At 36.5% G+C, this 19587-nt stretch overlaps 3 protein-coding genes across 9 annotated transcripts; 1 reads left to right on the forward strand and 2 right to left on the reverse strand.

Moving 5' to 3' along the window:
- Window positions 1–209: 209 nt before the first annotated feature.
- LOC135604854 (RING-H2 finger protein ATL70-like) lies at window positions 210–776 on the forward strand. The gene has a single exon (XM_065094508.1). The coding sequence runs from the start codon at window positions 210–212 to the stop codon at window positions 774–776; it is 567 nt and encodes a 188-aa protein (XP_064950580.1).
- A 1289-nt stretch (window positions 777–2065) lies between these two features.
- Window positions 2066–8030, reverse strand: LOC103975294 (uncharacterized). 7 transcript variants are annotated; one of them, XR_010484648.1, is made up of 4 exons: window positions 7513–8025; window positions 4109–7321; window positions 2592–2835; window positions 2066–2491 (listed from the first exon to the last, which is right to left on the reverse strand). XR_010484648.1 is itself a non-coding variant. In XM_018822452.2 (3 exons), exon 2 carries the CDS (start codon window positions 7222–7224, stop codon window positions 4129–4131), a length of 3096 nt encoding a protein of 1031 aa, XP_018677997.2. In that variant the 5' UTR covers window positions 7225–7321; window positions 7513–8025; the 3' UTR covers window positions 3039–3178; window positions 4109–4128. The 7 variants fall into 7 exon arrangements, 3 of the variants coding, with proteins under 3 accessions (XP_018677997.2, XP_064952787.1, XP_009388492.2); XR_010484647.1 differs by having other exon boundaries at window positions 2592–2977; XR_010484646.1 differs by having other exon boundaries at window positions 2066–2488; window positions 2592–3031.
- Window positions 8031–8991: 961 nt separating this feature from the next.
- Window positions 8992–19026, reverse strand: LOC103975293 (syntaxin-132). Its single transcript, XM_009390216.3, has 13 exons — window positions 18794–19026; window positions 17248–17358; window positions 17102–17158; window positions 14567–14615; window positions 14359–14447; window positions 13656–13729; window positions 13527–13569; window positions 12498–12558; window positions 12358–12383; window positions 12194–12271; window positions 11937–12017; window positions 10910–10975; window positions 8992–9397 (listed from the first exon to the last, which is right to left on the reverse strand). The coding sequence occupies exons 1-13, from the start codon at window positions 18809–18811 to the stop codon at window positions 9230–9232; spliced, it is 921 nt and encodes a 306-aa protein (XP_009388491.1). The 5' UTR covers window positions 18812–19026; the 3' UTR covers window positions 8992–9229.
- Window positions 19027–19587: the final 561 nt, after the last annotated feature.

Consider the following 19587-nt stretch of genomic DNA (forward strand, 5'->3'; position numbering starts at 1 on the left):
TGGGAGAAAAATGAGAGAAGCATTGACCTTCAAATGCTTCCAAAGCTCAACTTGCTTTGCATTTGCTTCTCAGGCCTGTTTTACTTGATTTAGAATCCTTTCTTTTCCTTCCTCCTCCCCTCTTTCTCTCATTTCCACCCTATCAGTGTTGACATCTCAGAACCAAGCTTCCATGAATCTTCAGATATTGTTTCCTTCCCGAGTATAAGATGGCAAGAGGAATGCAGAGCCTGCCGAACTCGAACCACCGTTTCTATCATCTACCAGACCAGATCATGAACCCCTCGGGGTTCGGCCGTGGAGATTCTGTCAGCATGTTCAGCACAGATGGGATCGGCGGAATCGGCTTTGGCGTCGGCGTTTCCGTCGGTGTGCTGCTTCTCGTTATCACCATCGCTCTTGCATTCAACAGCTGTGCTCGAACCAACGCCACCTCTTCCAGGCGGCCTGCGAGAAGGCTCGCCGGTGCGATGGCGGACGTGGAAACCGGACTTGACGAGGCCACGTTGATGAGGTACCCGAAGGTCGTCTTCGCGCAGGCCAAGCTCGTTGACGAGGGAGGTGCAGCCTCGCGCTGCTCGATATGCCTCTCGGAGTACGAGGACGCCGACGTGCTTCGGGTGTTGCCGGAGTGCGGGCACCTGTTCCATTTGAAATGCGTCGATCCATGGCTGCGGTTGCGGCCGACGTGCCCGCTCTGCCGCACGACGCCGTTGCCGAGTCCCTCGCCGACGCCGCTTGCTGAGGTCATTCCATTGGGAAGGCAGTCACGATAGGATGTGGAGAAAAAAGAAGAGGTTTCTGCTTCACTTCTTCTCTGTAAATAATGGTGTCTATACAGTCCATTAACGATCTTTGGAGATCAGATCATCTTCTCTTAAGTTTCCTTCCATGGAAAGCTGAAGTGGAGATGTTCTCTTTCTCCTGCATTAAACCTATTTGAACGACCTGGAGACTTTACTCATTCTCTTGGGCAATAATATCACATGTATACTACAGATGAGGTTGAGTATAGATAAGGTTTTTGAATGATGAGATGGAGTAAGAGGCTCAACTCCTTGACATGCACTGATTTAGAGGATGAGATGCATCGTGATTACATTTTACCCCTTTTATAATTAGACCCTTTTTAAGATTTTTGATATGCATGCTTAAAAAACTTATATTGAAATCTTTATAATTATGAAATTAAAATATTTAACTCCATTTACTCTAACATCATCGATTTTATCGACCGAAGCATAAAAACAATAGACAAAAAAATAATTTCAACATCTCATTTAAGTTTTTCATGATAGCGAAGGGTAGTGTTACTAAGAGCCGTAGATGGTTATTGTGGCTAAGGAGAGAGAGAGAGCAATAATGAGGCAAAATGAGAGGAAGAAGAGAACGACGCAAATGTTCAACGTCAATGCAAATGTTGTGCAATCCTTTCACCGCTTTGCATCTATGTTGTCATCGATGCAATTGCCGAGCGACATCGACACGGATGCAAAACAATACCAACGTAAATGCAAATAGACACTGCTGCATTTATGCTAACGTCGAACGACCATTTCACTGCTCTACATCTACATCAACATCAACATAATTACCGAACGATAATGTTAGTGGCATCTACATTGTCCTCTTCCTTCTCTTCTTTTATCTCATCTCTTATCGTCGCTCTCTCTCTTCATCCATAATAATCATCTGTGACCCCCAACAATGTCGTCATCTTTCACCATCGAAAACATAACTAAAATATTAAAATTATCTTTTTACTCATCGTTTTCGTGCTTTCGTCGATAAAATCGATGACTCTAGAATAAATAAATATTCATAACTATAGGAATTCCAATATAAATTTTTTTAAATCTAAAAATTAAAATACTAAATAAAAATAACTATAATATATATATATATATATATATATATATATATATATATATATATATATATATATATATATATATATATATATATATATATATATATATATATATATATATATAATTAGCCTGCATGAGTATGATATGCAACTTCTATTTCTCTTATCAAAGTTAAGAGTACAAGTATATAAAAGTTTATCTATAAAAGTTGGAAATTATTTTATTTCTCTTATCAAAGTTAAAAGAGTACAAGTATATAAAATAACATGTATAATACAGGCACCAGAAACAATCATACAGGATAAATCTAGCAATAGCCAAGATAAATCTTAAGTCCAGTAATCAGTCAAATCATCCATCAGCTGATCAATGTGACAACCGTTAAGAATCGAGGAACAATGATGATTGTCAAACGTTCTTGCAAATTTGATCTGCTACCTCCTCCACGTTCCAAATCAGAGTATGGAGTAACAATGCTTCAAAAAGTTATGGAGATGGATACTTCTTAATCTTACTCTGGGTGGATTTTCCTCTGCAATTATCAGCATGTCTAGTGAAAGGAAGAGTATCCCTGTCCACGTTCACCTTCTTGTTTGGAACTGAAAGGAAGAGTATCCCTGCTGCCCAGTGAAGATTTAAGATCAGTTTTAGGATTCTCATAATTATAGAAACACTAAAAAAATATGATAAGCAATAAACTCAGGATACACGAGAACTTACAGTGTTGTTTGTTCTACAATAAAAAAAGCGGAGCTCCTTACAGCAAATTCAGCAGTGCTTCTGATGGTAATTTCTTCACTTCTACTGAACGTGTCACCAATAAGACCACTTATCGATTTCCTTTCACTACAAGTGACTTCCTCTCTTGCAATTTTTGTTCAAATCTCTAATGTTCTTTCCAGCTCCAGTTACTAGATGTCAACCTTTTTCTCTTGAATAAAAGATGACCAAGCTCTGTAGTTCTCTGAGATATTAACATCAACTGTCGCTGAAACTCATTCATGAACTCTGATATTCTAAGTTCTAATGGAATCATTCCTCTTTGCAAACTGTAGTATTTTTAGACTTTGTTTTTGCAACTCTGACTCCAACTACACAAATGCTCACTAGCACATTTTGAATAAAGAGGATGGAGGGTATCCAAAATCAGGACAAATTTGCTGCCAACAAGAGCATATGAAAAACAGAGAACTAACCTTACATCTTTAGAAACAACCAGCCCATGTGCTTCCAACATCTTAATATAGCAGAAGCAATGAAAAAAAAAATCCAAGCAAAAAGCAATATCTGATTGCAAAATTATGCAGCTGCAATGCATAGTTTTAACGACTCAGCAGTTTTAAGTAATCATTTTGAGCATTAAGCACCAACAATCATATCAAGAAGCAACTAACTAGGCCACAAATAATTTTGTTGATAAGGTCTCTTCACTTATCTCATTTTGCACATCAACATCCATCACCATGCTAAGGAGGATCACCAATGCTACAAAAATCAAGTATAAATAAGCAGTTCCAGTTTAAGCTGGATGTGCCAGTGCATGAGACTTATATAACAAATTCTTAGTATGTTATGCCATGATCAACTTTATAAGACACAAAGTTATATAATCTTTTTTAAGACCTAGAACTGTCAAAAAAGAAACAAACTTGTCATAGGCTGAAATCCCAGAAGAACTATAGATATCAAATTGATAGTGAAAATTTATTAGACTTAATAAAATATAGTTGATGATTCTGAGTTAGACCATTGGTGTTGCCTTCAACAGAGCTCAATAATTAGAAAAGATCCGTGCAGCTAATCCAAAATATTTGGAACCTATGCCTTCATTGTTGTTAAAGATATAGCGGTCAGTTCCAATTGATAAAATTTACCATAGTAGCAAGCTTATATCAGTATATATGGAACTTTATGATTAAAACAGTAACCTACAACAGTAAAAGCCTATGGACAGTCAACATTTTCATAATCTCAAGATTTGGAATCTTACAACTTGAACAAGAGAATGTAGAAATCTTTATAAGCTTAGCAATTACAATCAGCCTAGCAAAGTTGAATGACACATTAATAAATTAAACGAAAAAAGAGATACACAGTAGTGTAAACATATCAAATCATATATTTTTTAACCAAAATTAATTTCCTAAACATTAAATATTTTGCATAACTTTAATAACATGGTACATCACTGTAACATATGCATCAATTGATAACTCAAGTCACTGTATAATACTCACTGGATACACTAGATGACAGATCACACCTTCCTGGCCAGTGTCCTCTGTTTTGTTGCATGCTGAACAACTTTTTCCTCCACATGAAGGCCTTTCCTTCGTCTCACAGAATTCATAAGTTTCCTTGCCATATTTGGAAGGACACTGGAACCATCTCCGAATTCTTCGATCTCCTCCTCTGTCTTTGGAACAAAAAAAGGGTCTTCCGGTAGTTCCTCCCAATGACTAAGAACAAGCAGTGCACTTGCAGCCCCTGAAGTTCGTTTCCTAAGCTCATCTGCAAACCCAAAGCTTTCCGCAACAGGTACATAGGCATGTACAGTAAACAAGGAGGAGCCTTCCTGCATCTCTTCTTTCAATACCCTTGCACGCATCTTTCCAAGAACTCCATACATGGCTCCCAAATATTCTGTTGGTGTATTCAACTCACAGAAGTACATAGCTTCCACAAGCCTTGGCTTGTTTTGAAGCACAGCTGCCCTACAAGCTTCCTTAACGGTGGTCATAACTTGCCCGCCGAGGATACCGTACTGGTCAGACTGATTGGAAGCATCAGAAGTGTCTCGGAAAATGTAAGGTTCCACAAGAAATGCCAAACCCCACATGGGTTCATCGCATAAAGGCCCAGCAGCGGTGGCTAACTGAAATCCAGACACAATGCTGCTTTTAAGAGCTTCAGCTTCCATACACAATAATTCAGTTTCATCTGCCGATTCATCAAGACTGGTAAGACTACTGCCGGTCTGTATATCAGTATTCAGAAAACCTAACCTTTTAGAAACATCACATGAACCCCGTATGAGCATACCCCTTTGCCCTTGACTGCAACTGTCAACATTGCCTGTTCCAGAATCTGGAACTAGAAGAACATTTGGCCCAACCTGCGAAGGACCGAGCGACCAGATCATTTGAAGAAATTCAAACCACATTCTTCGGCATCTTTCAACTCTATCTTTATCGATCTTCTTGGCAACAAATTCTAATTCACTTTCAATAGCATCAACTATGCGCTTTCTGACTCCTTCAACGAGTTCACAATCATCCTGAGTAATGTGAGACCCCAAACTTCCATCTTTCTTTCTAGACTGCCCCTCAAAAATATCTTCCAAAACATCAGAACATTCCTCAAGAACCTTTGTTAAAGTACGAGGAAGTTTCATGACTTGCACTCTTATGGTGCACCTACCATTTGGTGTAGTTTTTTCAACATATTCAGTAGAACATGAGAATGCCTTTGAAATCTCTAATAAGTTGATACCTTCCCCTTCAATGGTCTCTTTGAATGAGACAAGGGGAGGTGAAACTTCCAAGCTAACCTTGGCAAATCTTTCTTTTAAGTCCTTTATGCACCTTTCAAGATGAACCTCTCCTGCAGCTGCAAGCACTTGTTCACCTCTGGATGAAACAGTAATTTCCACGAAAGGGTCTGCGCGATTGAGAAGCCTTAGACCCTTCACAAGTGCACCAATATCAGCTGGATTTGAAGGCTCAATAGCTACCCTAAGAGTAGGTGCCACTTGAAACATCATACTAGAGAAGGGCCAACAGTTTCTGGTAGATGAGAGAGTTGCACTCTTCAAAATAAACTGACCTAGTCCTTGAATTGCCACCACATTACCTGCACTTGCTGAGGATACTGGTACAAGACCTTGACCCATCATTAAATATAAAGATTGAAGCTCTGCTTCTTGCACATGTCTTTGCATGGATTCACCTTTTAATGGATCATACACAGCCGAGAGCACAAAGACCTTTTGCCCAGAATGGAGGACCCCACTAAAGATTCTTGCAAATGCAAGAAAGCACTCATCTGATTCCCCAGCTTCACCAGTGGGCTGATTGTTCAGGATTTCACCATTTAAGCCCCTTTGTGGTAGCATCTTAAATGGAACAGCAAACATTTTGGAAACAAATGCTACACATGGAGCATCAACACTAGAGTCACAAGACGCGACACACTTCCTCACATACTCTGCTTCAGCAACCACATCAGAGCCAAAGCTGGGACTATCAACCACTAACTCTCTCTTCGGAAGCAACCGAGAAATGCGAGCAGATTGTGCAGAGATAGGATCAGGCATGCACTTGACCACCATCGAGAGGATTGTGTCTGATAATGGAAGCCACCGGCTCATGACAGCTTGGAGCACAATCTTCGGGTCCTTATTTTGGAGCTCCCTCTGTGGGACAGACAAATTGAAAGTACTGATGACCTTGTCAAGCATCCTTCTGTCTCCATCAGCCTCTAGAGCTGCCTGATAGACCTGCCACAGAGGCTTAAGCACAAACTGCACAAACATAGGCTGAGGATCCTTAGTAACACCTTCTATACCCTTTTTTCCTACAATCATCATTTTCTTTGTGTGATAGTAACGAGGCCCCCATAACCCCTTTACCAAAGCTGTCATACTGGCTCCAAGCTTAGAAGCATAAATCTCTGCAAAATGGCTTAGACAGAAACCCCAACCATCCAATGCACAAACAAATGCTACGTTCCCCTTTTGTGGTTGGAACATTTCCTCCTCATCATCCTCCACCTCTATCAATTCTTGATCCGCATCTCCAGATGTCCCTGCAAGAAGTGAGTCAACATCGGAAAGATACTTTTCAGACTTGTAGGCGCTAACAATTGCATTGACTTCATGAACTATTCTCTGCAATCTGTTATAAGCTTCCATTGGACTTAATTTTAGCTCAGTTATCAGCCTATCAATCTTGTTCAAGACCAAGCAAGGAGTCAACTTCTCCACCCAGGCCTGTCGCAGGACCGCGTGGGTCTGGATGTGAACCCCTTCGACAGCATCAACTAAAACTAAGGCCCCATCACTCAAACGTGCAGCTGTGGAGACCTCACTGCAGAAATCCATGTGACCTGGGGAGTCGATAAGATTTATATTGTAGTCCTTGTACTGGAGAGCAATTGAAGAACTTTTCATCGTGATAGCCCGCCTCTGCTCCTCGTCAAGGTAGTCCATATACCTCAACCGGCCAGCAAGCTTCGGGTGGAGGACCCCACCACCGCATGCTGCAATCAGATGATCAGCGAGGGTCGTCTTGCCATGATCAACATGGGCAAGAATACAAATGTTTCGGATCTTAATGCAGGTTGAATCGCTCATCCCCAAATCAAGAAACTAACACTATTCCGACACAATAAGGTTTATGAACAACAACAGCTTCCTCTGCGAATTACTATTTGCGACCAAAATTGGATCCCTAGAAACCATGAGAACTAGCATTATTAAAAAAAAATCATGTTTTCTGCTAAATATGAATGTAAAATAGAGATGCAAAAAAGCCATTTGTAGCGAATTATCTAAAACATCGATTAAAAAAAAACCAAGATTTGATCTTTAAACGTCAGAATTCCACAAAATAAGAGAAGTTGTCAGATGCTAGGAGAGTACCAGGTCGACGGTTTACGATGTAGGCGGGGACTGCCCGTTGAGCTTTTCCGTGCGAATTGTCGAGAAAACCCTAAAAACTCTTACTTACTATTTGCTCTCCTTACAGAGTATTTCTTGAAGCATATGGTATCCCTCAAGGAACGTGAAGCTTCAACCCCAAAATTAACAACCCAACACAATCTAACCGAAACCAAAGAACAGATGCAGCTAAAAAGGCATCCAAGCAGAGAAAACCCAGCAAGGGGCCCCTGGAGAGACTAGACTGGTACCAGGACCGAGAATCAAAACCAACCAAGGATGGAAAAGTTATCCTTTTTTTTAAGAAGAGGAGCTGGTGATTGCTTCTGCTTTGGAGAGGGTGAGAAAGAGATGATATACTCTGATCCAAAGGGTTGGAAGAATTGCGGGGAGGGATTGATGGGGCGAGATAGATAGAGAGAGACGATGAGAGAGAAGGGGCAACGGCGACAGAGAGGGCGAGGGCGAAAGCGCAGGCAGAGGGTTAGGGCAGGGCTCGATATATGTACGGAGAGCACTTTCAGATCATCGTAAGCCAGAGGAGAGAGAAACGGACCGGTCCTTTTCGAATCAAGCCAACCGAACCGGCAAGTCTGTTCCGGTCTAATGTCGGTTGGACCGGTCGACTCTAATGCCAATTCCTAAATATCTTGGATGACAATATTAACTTAATTATTTTGATTTTAGAAACACTAAGAAACATCAAAGTTTTAGAAATAAAAAAATTTAACTTAGCTATTTGATTTCTTATATACTTTCATATGTCACAATTTTAGTTCGTTTGATTTTTCAAAAAAATTGGTTAAAAGTAATAAATTTCTATTTTTGGTGAAAATAATTAATAATAACAATATTTTTCACAATTTTAATTCATACGAAGATCAACAAAAGAGTAATCAGAATTTTTTTTTCATAAATAAATATTTGAGGATCAAAACCTTATTTTTTTATTGATAAAACAAATGTAGTGGTGAATATATCTTACCTTATATAGTAAGCTTTATATCGTAAAATAGAACACTACAGTTGTGGCTTACGGTTGAATTTGTGATAAATAGAACCTTATATATTAAGATTTATATCCTCAAATATAGTGGTGAATATGTCATCGAATTTAGTTGTTAAATGTGCACCGTTTTTTCAGTTATCACATCTAAAAAAGAGAAATAATTTAGATAATTTCTTCCTAAGATCGAATTCGATTATTCGATCTTATCCAACAAAATTAATTTGATGATCATGTCAATATATCAAAAGCCTATAAGAAATTCAATACTCTTTCGATACAATCTGGTTTGTGGTTCAAAATTTAATATTTTTGCCTCCTTATTTCACTTTAGGTAAAAAGACAGAAAGCCAAGAATTTGAACCAAGATGCCAATACTGCCTGTAACTCATTAGCTCAACTAGACAAGACAATCGATTCTCAATTGAGAAAGAGAGCGAGAGAGAGAGAGAGGATACAAAAGATGAATATAAATTTCCAGGTTCAATTGTAACACAAATATTGAAACTGCAGGCCTCGTTCAATCACCATGACAACATCACACTTGCTAATATCAGATAACCAGAAACCTTACAGAAATCAGAAAGACGTAAAGAACCGGTTACAGATCTAGTGTTTTCAGAAAGAATACACCTATATACTGAACATGAGAGATGGAATTTGCACATCACTGTAATTAACATCTGGCTTGTCTTATGTGCCCTTGCTCCATGGTTTAATTACCGCGACGACGATGATAACAACAATTAGGAGGAGAATGATTATGGCTATGCACATCCACTTGCGCGAGTTCTTCTGCAGCTTCTTTGCTTTCTGGAGAGCAACCGTCCCAGATTGAACATGGTCCACAGCACTTGAAACCTATATAAAGAAACATATCTAAAATGATTATTATTTCATGTTGCAATTAACAACTAAAGACAATGGTGATTGTTTGATACTGAGTCATCGTATATTTAAATTCCTATATAAACCAAAACATATCATAATTACGTCGAGCTTGATAATGCCATCTCAAAAATAAAAACCTTTTGTGACCAGTTTTAGCATAGATACATTCACATACCCAAGGTCTCAAGTGGATACAATTTACTTCCTAAGATTTCCCTATTGCTCTTTTAAGCTGTTGTTTATCTCCAAACCTTATTGGACAAACATTTTAAAGTACCAATAATAATACATTGTCCAACAGTTTGTCAAATGTCATATGCCAAATACCATATGATAGCTTAAGGGAGTAGGAAACTTTTAAGGACCCACTTACAACCTCAAACAAAACCTTAAGAATGTTGCAGCCAATTTTTTATTTAATTTATTTACATTTAAGGGGTAGTATAGTAACATAGAATGTCTTAAAATTTCTGTTGATTTAATAAATGTTGGTATGAACTTTTTGATAAGTCCTCCATCTAGGGAGATTATGATGTGGTAGAAGGAAGAGTTGTTGGATAGATTAAGAAATCATGGATGGGAGAATGTTACAAACATTAGTCCTAAAATAAATCTCGCATGCCTTTCTCTAAATTCTTCCATTTTCTTTCTTTTTTTTAGTGAAAAGGTGTCAACCAAGGAAGCAGGGGTCATCACCTTAAAGTATAGATATAGGGCTGGTCCATCTGATTTCTTATTGTATTCAAAGGCTTTTTCCACAACACACACACACACACACATATACAGTACCAATATTTTGTTCGGTATCATCGTGTAGGAATGAATTACTAAATTATTGTATACATTCAAACTTAAATTGTTCATAAATCAGATTGTCAAGTGAGGCAGAAGTTATTTTGTTTAATTTGTCTTTATAAAATTTTAGTATTTTAGGATATTTTAATAAATGCAAATAAGATGTCATCTCACATAACTATATTCCACCAACCAAATCCAAGAAGAGGAAATGAAAACTAACTCAAAACAAAAGAAAATTGGAGAGATATCTTGATTAAAGATACTTGGTAGAAAAGTAATCCAATCTTAACATCTTGTTCGTATGGATGTTCTCAAAACAAAAATGAAGCAAATATTCTCTCAAAACAACAGAGGGATGATTAATTGGCCTTAAATGATGGAATACAATTACTTTAAATATGTTTTTCCCTTTTTTGTATCAGGGGGTCCATTTAAAGAGAGAAAAGTTAATCCAAAAACATGGTTGATTGAATGAAAATGTGTTTGCTCATTATGTGTGAATAGTGCGAGATTACATTTTTTTTCAATGATTAAATTACATAATCCATGAGCACCGCAGAGTCCCAACATGACTAACATGTTAATTTATGCATGACTAACATGTCATGACAATTTAATTTTCAAGGATGAAAGTAATAGAAAACCTAGTAAAAAATAAAGCAAAATTTCACAGTTAATGCATACCTGGGATTCAATATTATCGAGCATTTCCCCTTGAGCATCAACCAACACTGCCATATCAAGAAAAATCTGCACAACAATACAAATGCAAAATATATCCATGTCAGTGTTAAAAACTTCATGTAGTTTGCTTTTCAGGAAAAAGCTAAAGATATCAAAGCCAAATTCTCTATTCATAATCTTCTTCTGCTCTAATCACAGATCAATGATGCAATCATACTGCTTCTGTATGCAAATCAAATATATCTTGGTATAATCTATTTTATTTGAGGCAAGTCTTAGTATAATCTTATGAGGCTCAATAATGCACCTGAATGTACAAAGCAAAGTCAAATGACAATACTCGCCTAACATTTACTTTACAGAAATTGCAGACCTGATATTCACACTGGACCAATAAGAGCTGAACAAGAACAAGCCATATTTCTCAACAATTAAGTTTAGAGAAGATGGGTTAGAATAAGCACATTTAATATGCTTAGAGTTAAAAAGATAGCCATAAAGGTACAAAATAGAAAGACTTAACTGTGTTAGAATGTCAAGGACAGTTGAACAGGTACTTTAACAAACATAAAGAAAGTTCAGGAAGGATTAAATATAGTTTTAAACTTTCATACAACAAACTGCAAAGAATATATGACCCAAATTGGTGCTTCATTTATGTTATGCCTTTGGCATGCTCTCTCTATCTGCATCTGTGCATCATATAATTCACTCTATAAAATCAGACATAAACAAGATAACAAAATAGACCTTCCAGACAGTCTAGGATTTGCAAGGTGGTCTTATAATCTGCTGATCAGACAAAAATCGATTAAAGACTTCAAAATCATCAAAGCAGCTATACAAAAGTCATCTGAACAAGAGAGTAGCCTAGTTAAAATGAATTAGAATGACATCACAAAGATTCAACATCTCATAAATATTATGCTTGCTCAATATTTCAGAATAAATAAAAACTATATGTTCAAGCCACAAATAGTTATGAATAAACATACTTGCTTTGATAAAATTCAAAAGGTAAACCTACCTGTTGCAGTTCAAGCAGCTTCCTCTCCAGATCCTTTACAGTATTATGCCGCTCCTGGATTTCAGCAAGTGTGTCCATCACCTGCAATAGGCAGTGAAGGAATTTGTTCAGCATAGAATTAGATACATAGAATAATAACCAATGGAAACAGTGAAGTCATTGGTTCATTAAGCACATACGTAATTACAAAAAAAAAAAAACTCGCTGCTGGTTAAGGACCATAGACATCAACTCCAAAAAATGGAATAAGGAGAAACCTGGCCTCGTCCTTGCTCTTGAATTGCTTTCTGGAATATTTGCTCACTATTTCCTGTCTCTATTAAACGATCAATTGTCTGCCAAACAAAACAGTGAAAAGAGTCTTTATTCAAAAATTATGCGGTGCAAAAACAAATGGGTAATTACTAAATATGATCCTTACCTCTTCATCAGCTCGATTACCAGTAACTGAAGAACCAATAATAACAAGGTAAGCAAAATTATTACTGCATCATGAAGGGAAAAAGAAGACAATTCCAAACACTTCATGACATGTTTTTTTTTAAGATGACTATAATTGACCTGTAAAAATCCTTCTTTCCACAACCTCCCGGTACTCTTGATGGATTGTTTCCCTTAAAGTCTGCATGGGAAAAGCAAGTGAGATGCAAGAATTTGATAAAAGAGTATATGATGATAAAAATGACAAATTAAAAAATATTTCTTCAGTTTTATATAATATATAAACATGACGAATTAAAAGATAAATCACTTCAGCTAAGCAACCAAAAGGGACAGACCTGATGATGAGAAGATCACACACTGAGGTTTTAGTGGGATGAAATTTCCTATGCTTCTTTTAATTTGATGACATGGATTTTGAATATGGCACAGTGAGTTCAGATATGGACCGACATCAATGGCACTAAGCCTAAAATATGTCTCACCAACATGGCTTAGTTTGTGACACATGGAAAGATAATACTCAAGATTTACATGTATTCAGTACACGGCTAAACAGTAATTGATTCAGTGTCTACCCATACAGGTTCAGGATCAAATGTAATATCATAATATTTGGCTTGTAATGGTACTGAACTACCAACGTCCCTGACAAAAAATCATGCTTAACGGGATCACAAAAAAATCCTACTTTTCGACAATCATAAAATCCTTCCACTATATCAGCTTATATGCAATCCAAACTCCAGAAATGATTACATAACCAGTTCCAACAAAAACTGGACAAATCAACTATATAATGAAATTTGATTGCTTGTGCTCTTTATTTTTGGATTTCTACTTCCATTTTTATATAGTACCACGAAAATCTCAAGTTCCGAGAGAGGAAAATAGGTAGATCTCATTATACTATTTTGCAATTTAGAACTTAAAAAACTCAGAAAAAGTCTTAATAAACAAGAAATATAAAAACACTCAGAAAAAGTCTTAACATATAAGAATGATGTAGGAAGAATATTGATATATAAACATTCTTCCTATATAAATCATCAATCTTTTTGCTTCAGTTATATATTGATCATAAGAGTGTACAAAACTTGCATTAAACAAGCAGAATATTATATGACGAAGATGGAATTAAAAACTAACCTGAAATTCAGACATGCGTTCTTTCAACTTCTTTTTCAGTGCTCTGCAGTCACATTGTTTGAAGCACATGAGACACTCTCTCTTAAAAGTATCCCTCATAAAAGATTAAAAATTCAGGATGTGAGTTACACTGTGGTTGCAGTCCTGGAACGATCTACACTTGAACCCTTCCCACATCCTGGCTTCTGTCTACTCGCAAGGTTCTATGCAATATGTAACAAGATACAGTCAGTCCTTTTGTTACGGAAGGGAAGATTTAAAAAAATCCCAAAATTTTATGCAAAAAAATTGATACTTTCAGAAAAGAAGGGGGGATTCAAAATTTTTTATTCTACTGCTTCGCTGCAAAATATATAATTTAACTTAAAATACTTACTTTTCTAACAGAAAATTGTACATAAGAGCATAAACCAAAGACAGTTTAATGACTTATCAGAAGAGAAGAATTTTTGTCTTAGAAAAAATACATTTCCAAATATCCAAATCTTCACCAGTACAATTGAATCATAAAAGAAATTGCAAAGAATAACACATTGGACTAGCAAAAGAACCATAATTGTTGCCTAACAATTGTGATCAGAATATATGAAAGTAAATGAAGGAAAAAAGTGATATAAAGCCAATAAAAAAGAATAAAAGAAAGAAAATAACTTTAAAATAGAAAGATGTGCTTGGTAGGCTTTCCAGGATTTTTGAACGATAGAAGCATCTATTACTGAGCTGGAAAATAGATGCTCAACATCATCAGTATCCTTCAATGCTATAAGAAAGTTGTCTGTAACTGATTTATTAATTAATCAATTTGAGCATCAGGAATACAAAGTAGCAGTACATCTCGGTCCAGTTCTTCAAGATTTGACTTTGCTAAACGTGCAATTTTTCCCACTTCATCAATCTCTTTTTGCATGTGCTGCTTGATTGCTGCAACCAATGATATGCTTAGATGCAATGATTGTTAAATATATCAAAAGATTTAATAACAGAGGCATTCATATTCCAGATATAGGTCTCCAACAGTCAATGAATGAAAAATTAATTACCTTTCATATCAGATGCCTTCGTAACAGATTTGGATTTCTCATTTGCAGCCTGCAAGGGCAGATGACAAGCTAATGAAAGGAGATACAAGTAGTGATTGATTTAAGCAGATATGTCACTAGGCCTTAAATCCATAACTTGTACTGCAAAATTTAAAATGGAAAAGGAATCCATAGCAGCTCAGGTTTTATGAAGACAACCACCAATTAAGTTATCAAGGTGCAACAATTAAGTAAATAAGACTGCACCTTTCCCTCCTGGAAACATTTTACAGAATTGATAATGAAAATTACTAGAGTGCAGACTGGAGCCTCTGAAATATGGAACATTCATATTTTACAAAACATTTGCAACAAGTTTTGTTAAAGACAATTAAGTACTTGATCATTTAGATAGTTATGCAACCTACTAAAATTTTAAAAAAAGGATTGATGAAATTGGATGAACAAAATCTAATGTGGTTCCTTTTAACATCATATACATGATAGTCCTTCAATTCCCAGGAATATTGAGTCTTCAAGGGGTTTAAATGAAGATTATTATAATCGCAATACTTAAAGTCAATAAAAAGTATCAACATCTTTCCCTCTTCCACTCACTCTATATACATGAGAGTCCTTCAATTCCCAGGAATATTGAGTCTTCAAGGGGTTTAAATGAAGATTATTATGATCGCAATACTTAAAGTCAATAAAAAGTATCAACATCTTTCCCTCTTCCACTCACTCTGCTGATCCTCAATTACACACTTATTCTTCCCCTTAGCTATAATAGTATCACTATGTTTCCTAGTGCACACTCCATCCTTCATCCATTAGCGAGTTCAGAAAAATATAGCAATGAACTTCATCAAAGGAGACAAGCCACAAGAAAACCACAGAAAGTTTTGTTTTTATGGATAAATTTAAACTAAGTCAAAAATAGTAATCTTGAATTGGTTATTACATCTTTGATAGGTTGAAATTTAAAATGACACCAACAATCAGAAGCTTGATGAAACATAATTAAGTTGATAGTGATAATCAAGTATAAAATGATACTAATAGAACTAAGGATGGGCGGTAGGAATATCACCACCAAAAAACAACCAGGAACCATCAAATACAGCTTATGGTCAAAAAAGAAGAAAAGAAGCCAATGCTCTGTGCCAGTTTCTTATTAATATTTAAGCATACTTGTTGACTGAATATGGATATATATGTATATGAATTTATATTTGTCGCTGAGGTGGCTCCAGAATGCGGCAATTCTGAGTGATTTCTCTAAGAAAAGTGTATTATGAAACAATCTAAACACCTAGTTTTCTTTTTGAAATGCTAAACATGCATACATATACCTACATAGTCCCTCAAATATTTTTTGTTGTATATAAGTTTAGTTCTTTCCTTTTCTGTTTGTTTATATGTTAGCCCTCCCAACATATATATCAACATGACATGGAAAACCGAGTGATTGCTGTTGTGGTTTTATATTATGCTAGAAATCTAGAAGTAGATGGAAGTGATGACCACATATATAAATATATACACACCATACTAAGCCAGCAACTGCAGTACTAGCCATATAATGCTACAATGATGAATTTGATGGCTATATGCACTAAAGTGAATCTTGGTATCAATTCGTAGGCTCTATATGTAGTCAACACTAGATGAAAACAGAATGTTTCCTACATACCTATCTTATGAAACTAGGATAGCAAGTGGTGACAGCAGTAGATTCACAAACATAGAGGGACTTACCACAGGCAACAGATATTCCAATATTTGCATGCCAGAAACCAAAAGTTTTACTTAGGACTTAATAATAAAGAACCAAATATAATGCTCCGGTTTCTTCGATAATAAATGTGCCACAGGATATTTGCGATGTTGTGAAGAGTTTGATGGTGGTCTTCATCGATTTAGAAGGTTGCTAGAGGCCTGCCACTACTTCAAAGGGGAGGGTTGCCAAAAACTTTCTTTTCTCTTCCTATTCCCTTATTTCTTAATTTGCATTTATTTTGCCTTCTATTCCCTTTCTGTGAAAAGCCTATGTTAGCATGACTATTTATCATACCATGCCTGCCACAACCAACAAGAAGCTAGGAGCTTTCAGGTGTAAATTCATGCACTCAACAGAGTCAAGTATTTTTTTTTCTAATTTGATCATGTAGAATCTCTAGATCAGATTTTATATTTTGTATGGATCTTCAAAGTATTATTATTAACTTTTAGATATTGGGTTTGTGTGGGTTATCACTATAACATTATGTTATGGTGTGTATGGGTTAGTTTGATTGTCCTGTGGTGTATGGGTTATCACCATAACAGTTAAAACAAACGAGAGCTTATGTTACAATAAACAAAAGATTATATTACAACATATAGGTAGGTAAGTCCTCTTTCTACATGTTCCTTAAAAAGGAATAAACTATTTAAGTGGCTAATATCACTATGGATCAGCCAGATAGAGCTTTAAGGTTACTACAGGCTGAGGATTCTTGAGCAAGATGGAGATATATAGTCGAGAAAAATCAACTGTGTTGAGATGCATACCTGAAGATTTGCTGATAGCTTTGAGAGCTTCTCAATTAGTTTCTCGATTTCTTCGACCTAGCACAAAACACAACTGTCAATTTGAGGAATAGACCAACCATGATATTATGAACATCATAAGACTTAATGGATATAACAATTTGTACCTGCTTAAAAAATTTTTCCAATCCTTGTTCAGCGACATTCATTGTTTGCTGTAGTCCTAATTCGATGTCTCTGTCTCTCGAAGGCTCACCTCGGGAGAGCTCAAAGGATTCCTATCAAAATCATTTTAACAGAGAACATAGGTTCATATCTATATGCATCACTTAGGAAAAGAAAGAGGGGGGAAAGATTGCAGGAGACAAATAACTTCATATCTGCAGGAAAAGCTAACTTTCCAATGCAATAATTAAAGATGATATGACAAAGCACAACTGTAGATGTTTATTAACATGGTAATCTCTGAGCAAAACTTGTTGCATTCAAAATTGTGGGCTGCTGTCATCAAACTTGTTGCACATAAACATTTATGAAGTCAGAATATCTATGTTTGAAGAGGACTAGATGCATGACATTTTTATTAACAAATATTTAGACCATTAACAGAAATAAACTTAAAAACATTTGTTCATGTTCCACATTATAGACCAAATCTAAATATTTGGTAAAAAGTATTTTATGACACCAGTTGTTTCGAAGAGAAACACTATCTGTGATTCCTAGGATGACAGCTAACTATTAGCTATAGTCTTATGCAAATATGTGAAAGAGAAGAGTAATATGAATTTTTATAATGCTTCATGTGAGGTAATTATAATCAAGAAAACAAACAAAAGCCATTGATCAATCTGCAGCTGGTATGATTAATTAGTATCTGAGTAACAATGGCCGAATCAAGTCCTCCTAAATGGAAGGCGACAAAGGAACTTTCCTGCCATTTAAGTACTAGTAGTTTTATTTGAGTTGCAATCTTTTGCAATCCACTGACCTAATCCATGACAAACAAAGTATCTAAGACAGAAGATTCCCTACATTTGATTGCTACCCATGAAAAACCAGTCCAAATCCTCAGGAGATCATATCATAGGATTTGAATCAGCTATTCTCTAAAACACAGAACTACTGACATATTCTGTCCATTTCATTATCGTAAAATATTTTAATGAGAAATAGGTCCTTCAGACATGTTAATGACATTTACGGTTTTAGCAAAGTAGAAAAGGACTTACGGGTAAACGAATCAAGCAAAATAAAAGATAGATCAGATGCAAGAGCTGCACATATATTTACATTAATAATGTATTTTGCTCAACATGAGACCTTTTACCTTCCTTTTTCCCTTTTCCTTTTAAATTTGGACAGAACTTTTTACATGGGTATAAACTTCCATACACCTAGAATATAGGCACAAATTTAGACTAAACTTGTTGACATGCTCTTGCTACGCCTAGCAGAAAATCTTATTTTCTCTCTAAAGAAGCACCTCGATCCTACATACATCTATAGATCTCGATCTCATCCTACAACGACTCGGCCCTTCAACTCCCTTGTCGCCGTCATAGTTCGATCCTAACCCCATACCTACGTTAAACCCTGCTCCATGATCAAAACAGCACCAGGACAAAACCCAACTTTCCTCGGAGATCAATCAATACCACATTGTAAGATCTGAAAAGGCTGAAAAGACGGACAAAAAGAGAATAAAATTACTGAGAGGAGGTTATTCATGCTGGCAGAACCGAGGAACCGGTGTGCGGAGACAAGCTCGATCGGCGGCGAGGGGCCAAGATCTGGAGGAGGAGAGGAGATTGTTCGGTGGGATCTGCTAGAGGAGCCGAAGAGGCGGACGCGGGTTTGGCGAGCGAGGTGAAAGCCTTTCCCTTTCGGAGTCGACTTGGGGCGCGGCGCTGGATGGGACCCCTCCCCCGTAGTAAGACCACCGAGCCCAACGGGATTGAGCCGGAGCCAACGGCTCGCTCAACGCCGGTTCAAATGGCTTGGGAGCGTCAGGATTAACGGAGTTCAAACATGCGTGGCCCAATTGGGTCCGGTGGGGCCCGGTGAACATGGCCTCCAAGCTGGAGCCCAGCTCACGATGCTCTGTGGGATAATGCCATCACCAACTCCAGCTTGCATATTATTATTATTGTTATTATTATCCTACCGCTTATATATTATTGTTGGTTCATCCCATATAATAAAAATATCTGATAAACACACCGAATGGTAGGCATATATATATATATACATACATATATATATATAATGTGAAACCTCCAACAAAAAATCAACATGTGGACTCTAAATACTAAATTAAATTTAAAAATCAAAATAAATATTATTTTTCTTAAATTAAAAAAATAAGCTTATTTTTTTTAGTACTATCATGTTAGAAGAGGAAGGTCATTAAGTGTTCGAAACTTGGATGAGGAAAAAAATAATTAGAATGATAAGCATTCGTATCTTATGTTCTTTGTTTCACTTGGACCCAGATCCATGTATGA

This window comes from Musa acuminata, chromosome BXJ2-2 (assembly GCF_036884655.1).
Source record: "Musa acuminata AAA Group cultivar baxijiao chromosome BXJ2-2, Cavendish_Baxijiao_AAA, whole genome shotgun sequence".
NCBI classification, from domain to species: domain Eukaryota; kingdom Viridiplantae; phylum Streptophyta; class Magnoliopsida; order Zingiberales; family Musaceae; genus Musa; species Musa acuminata.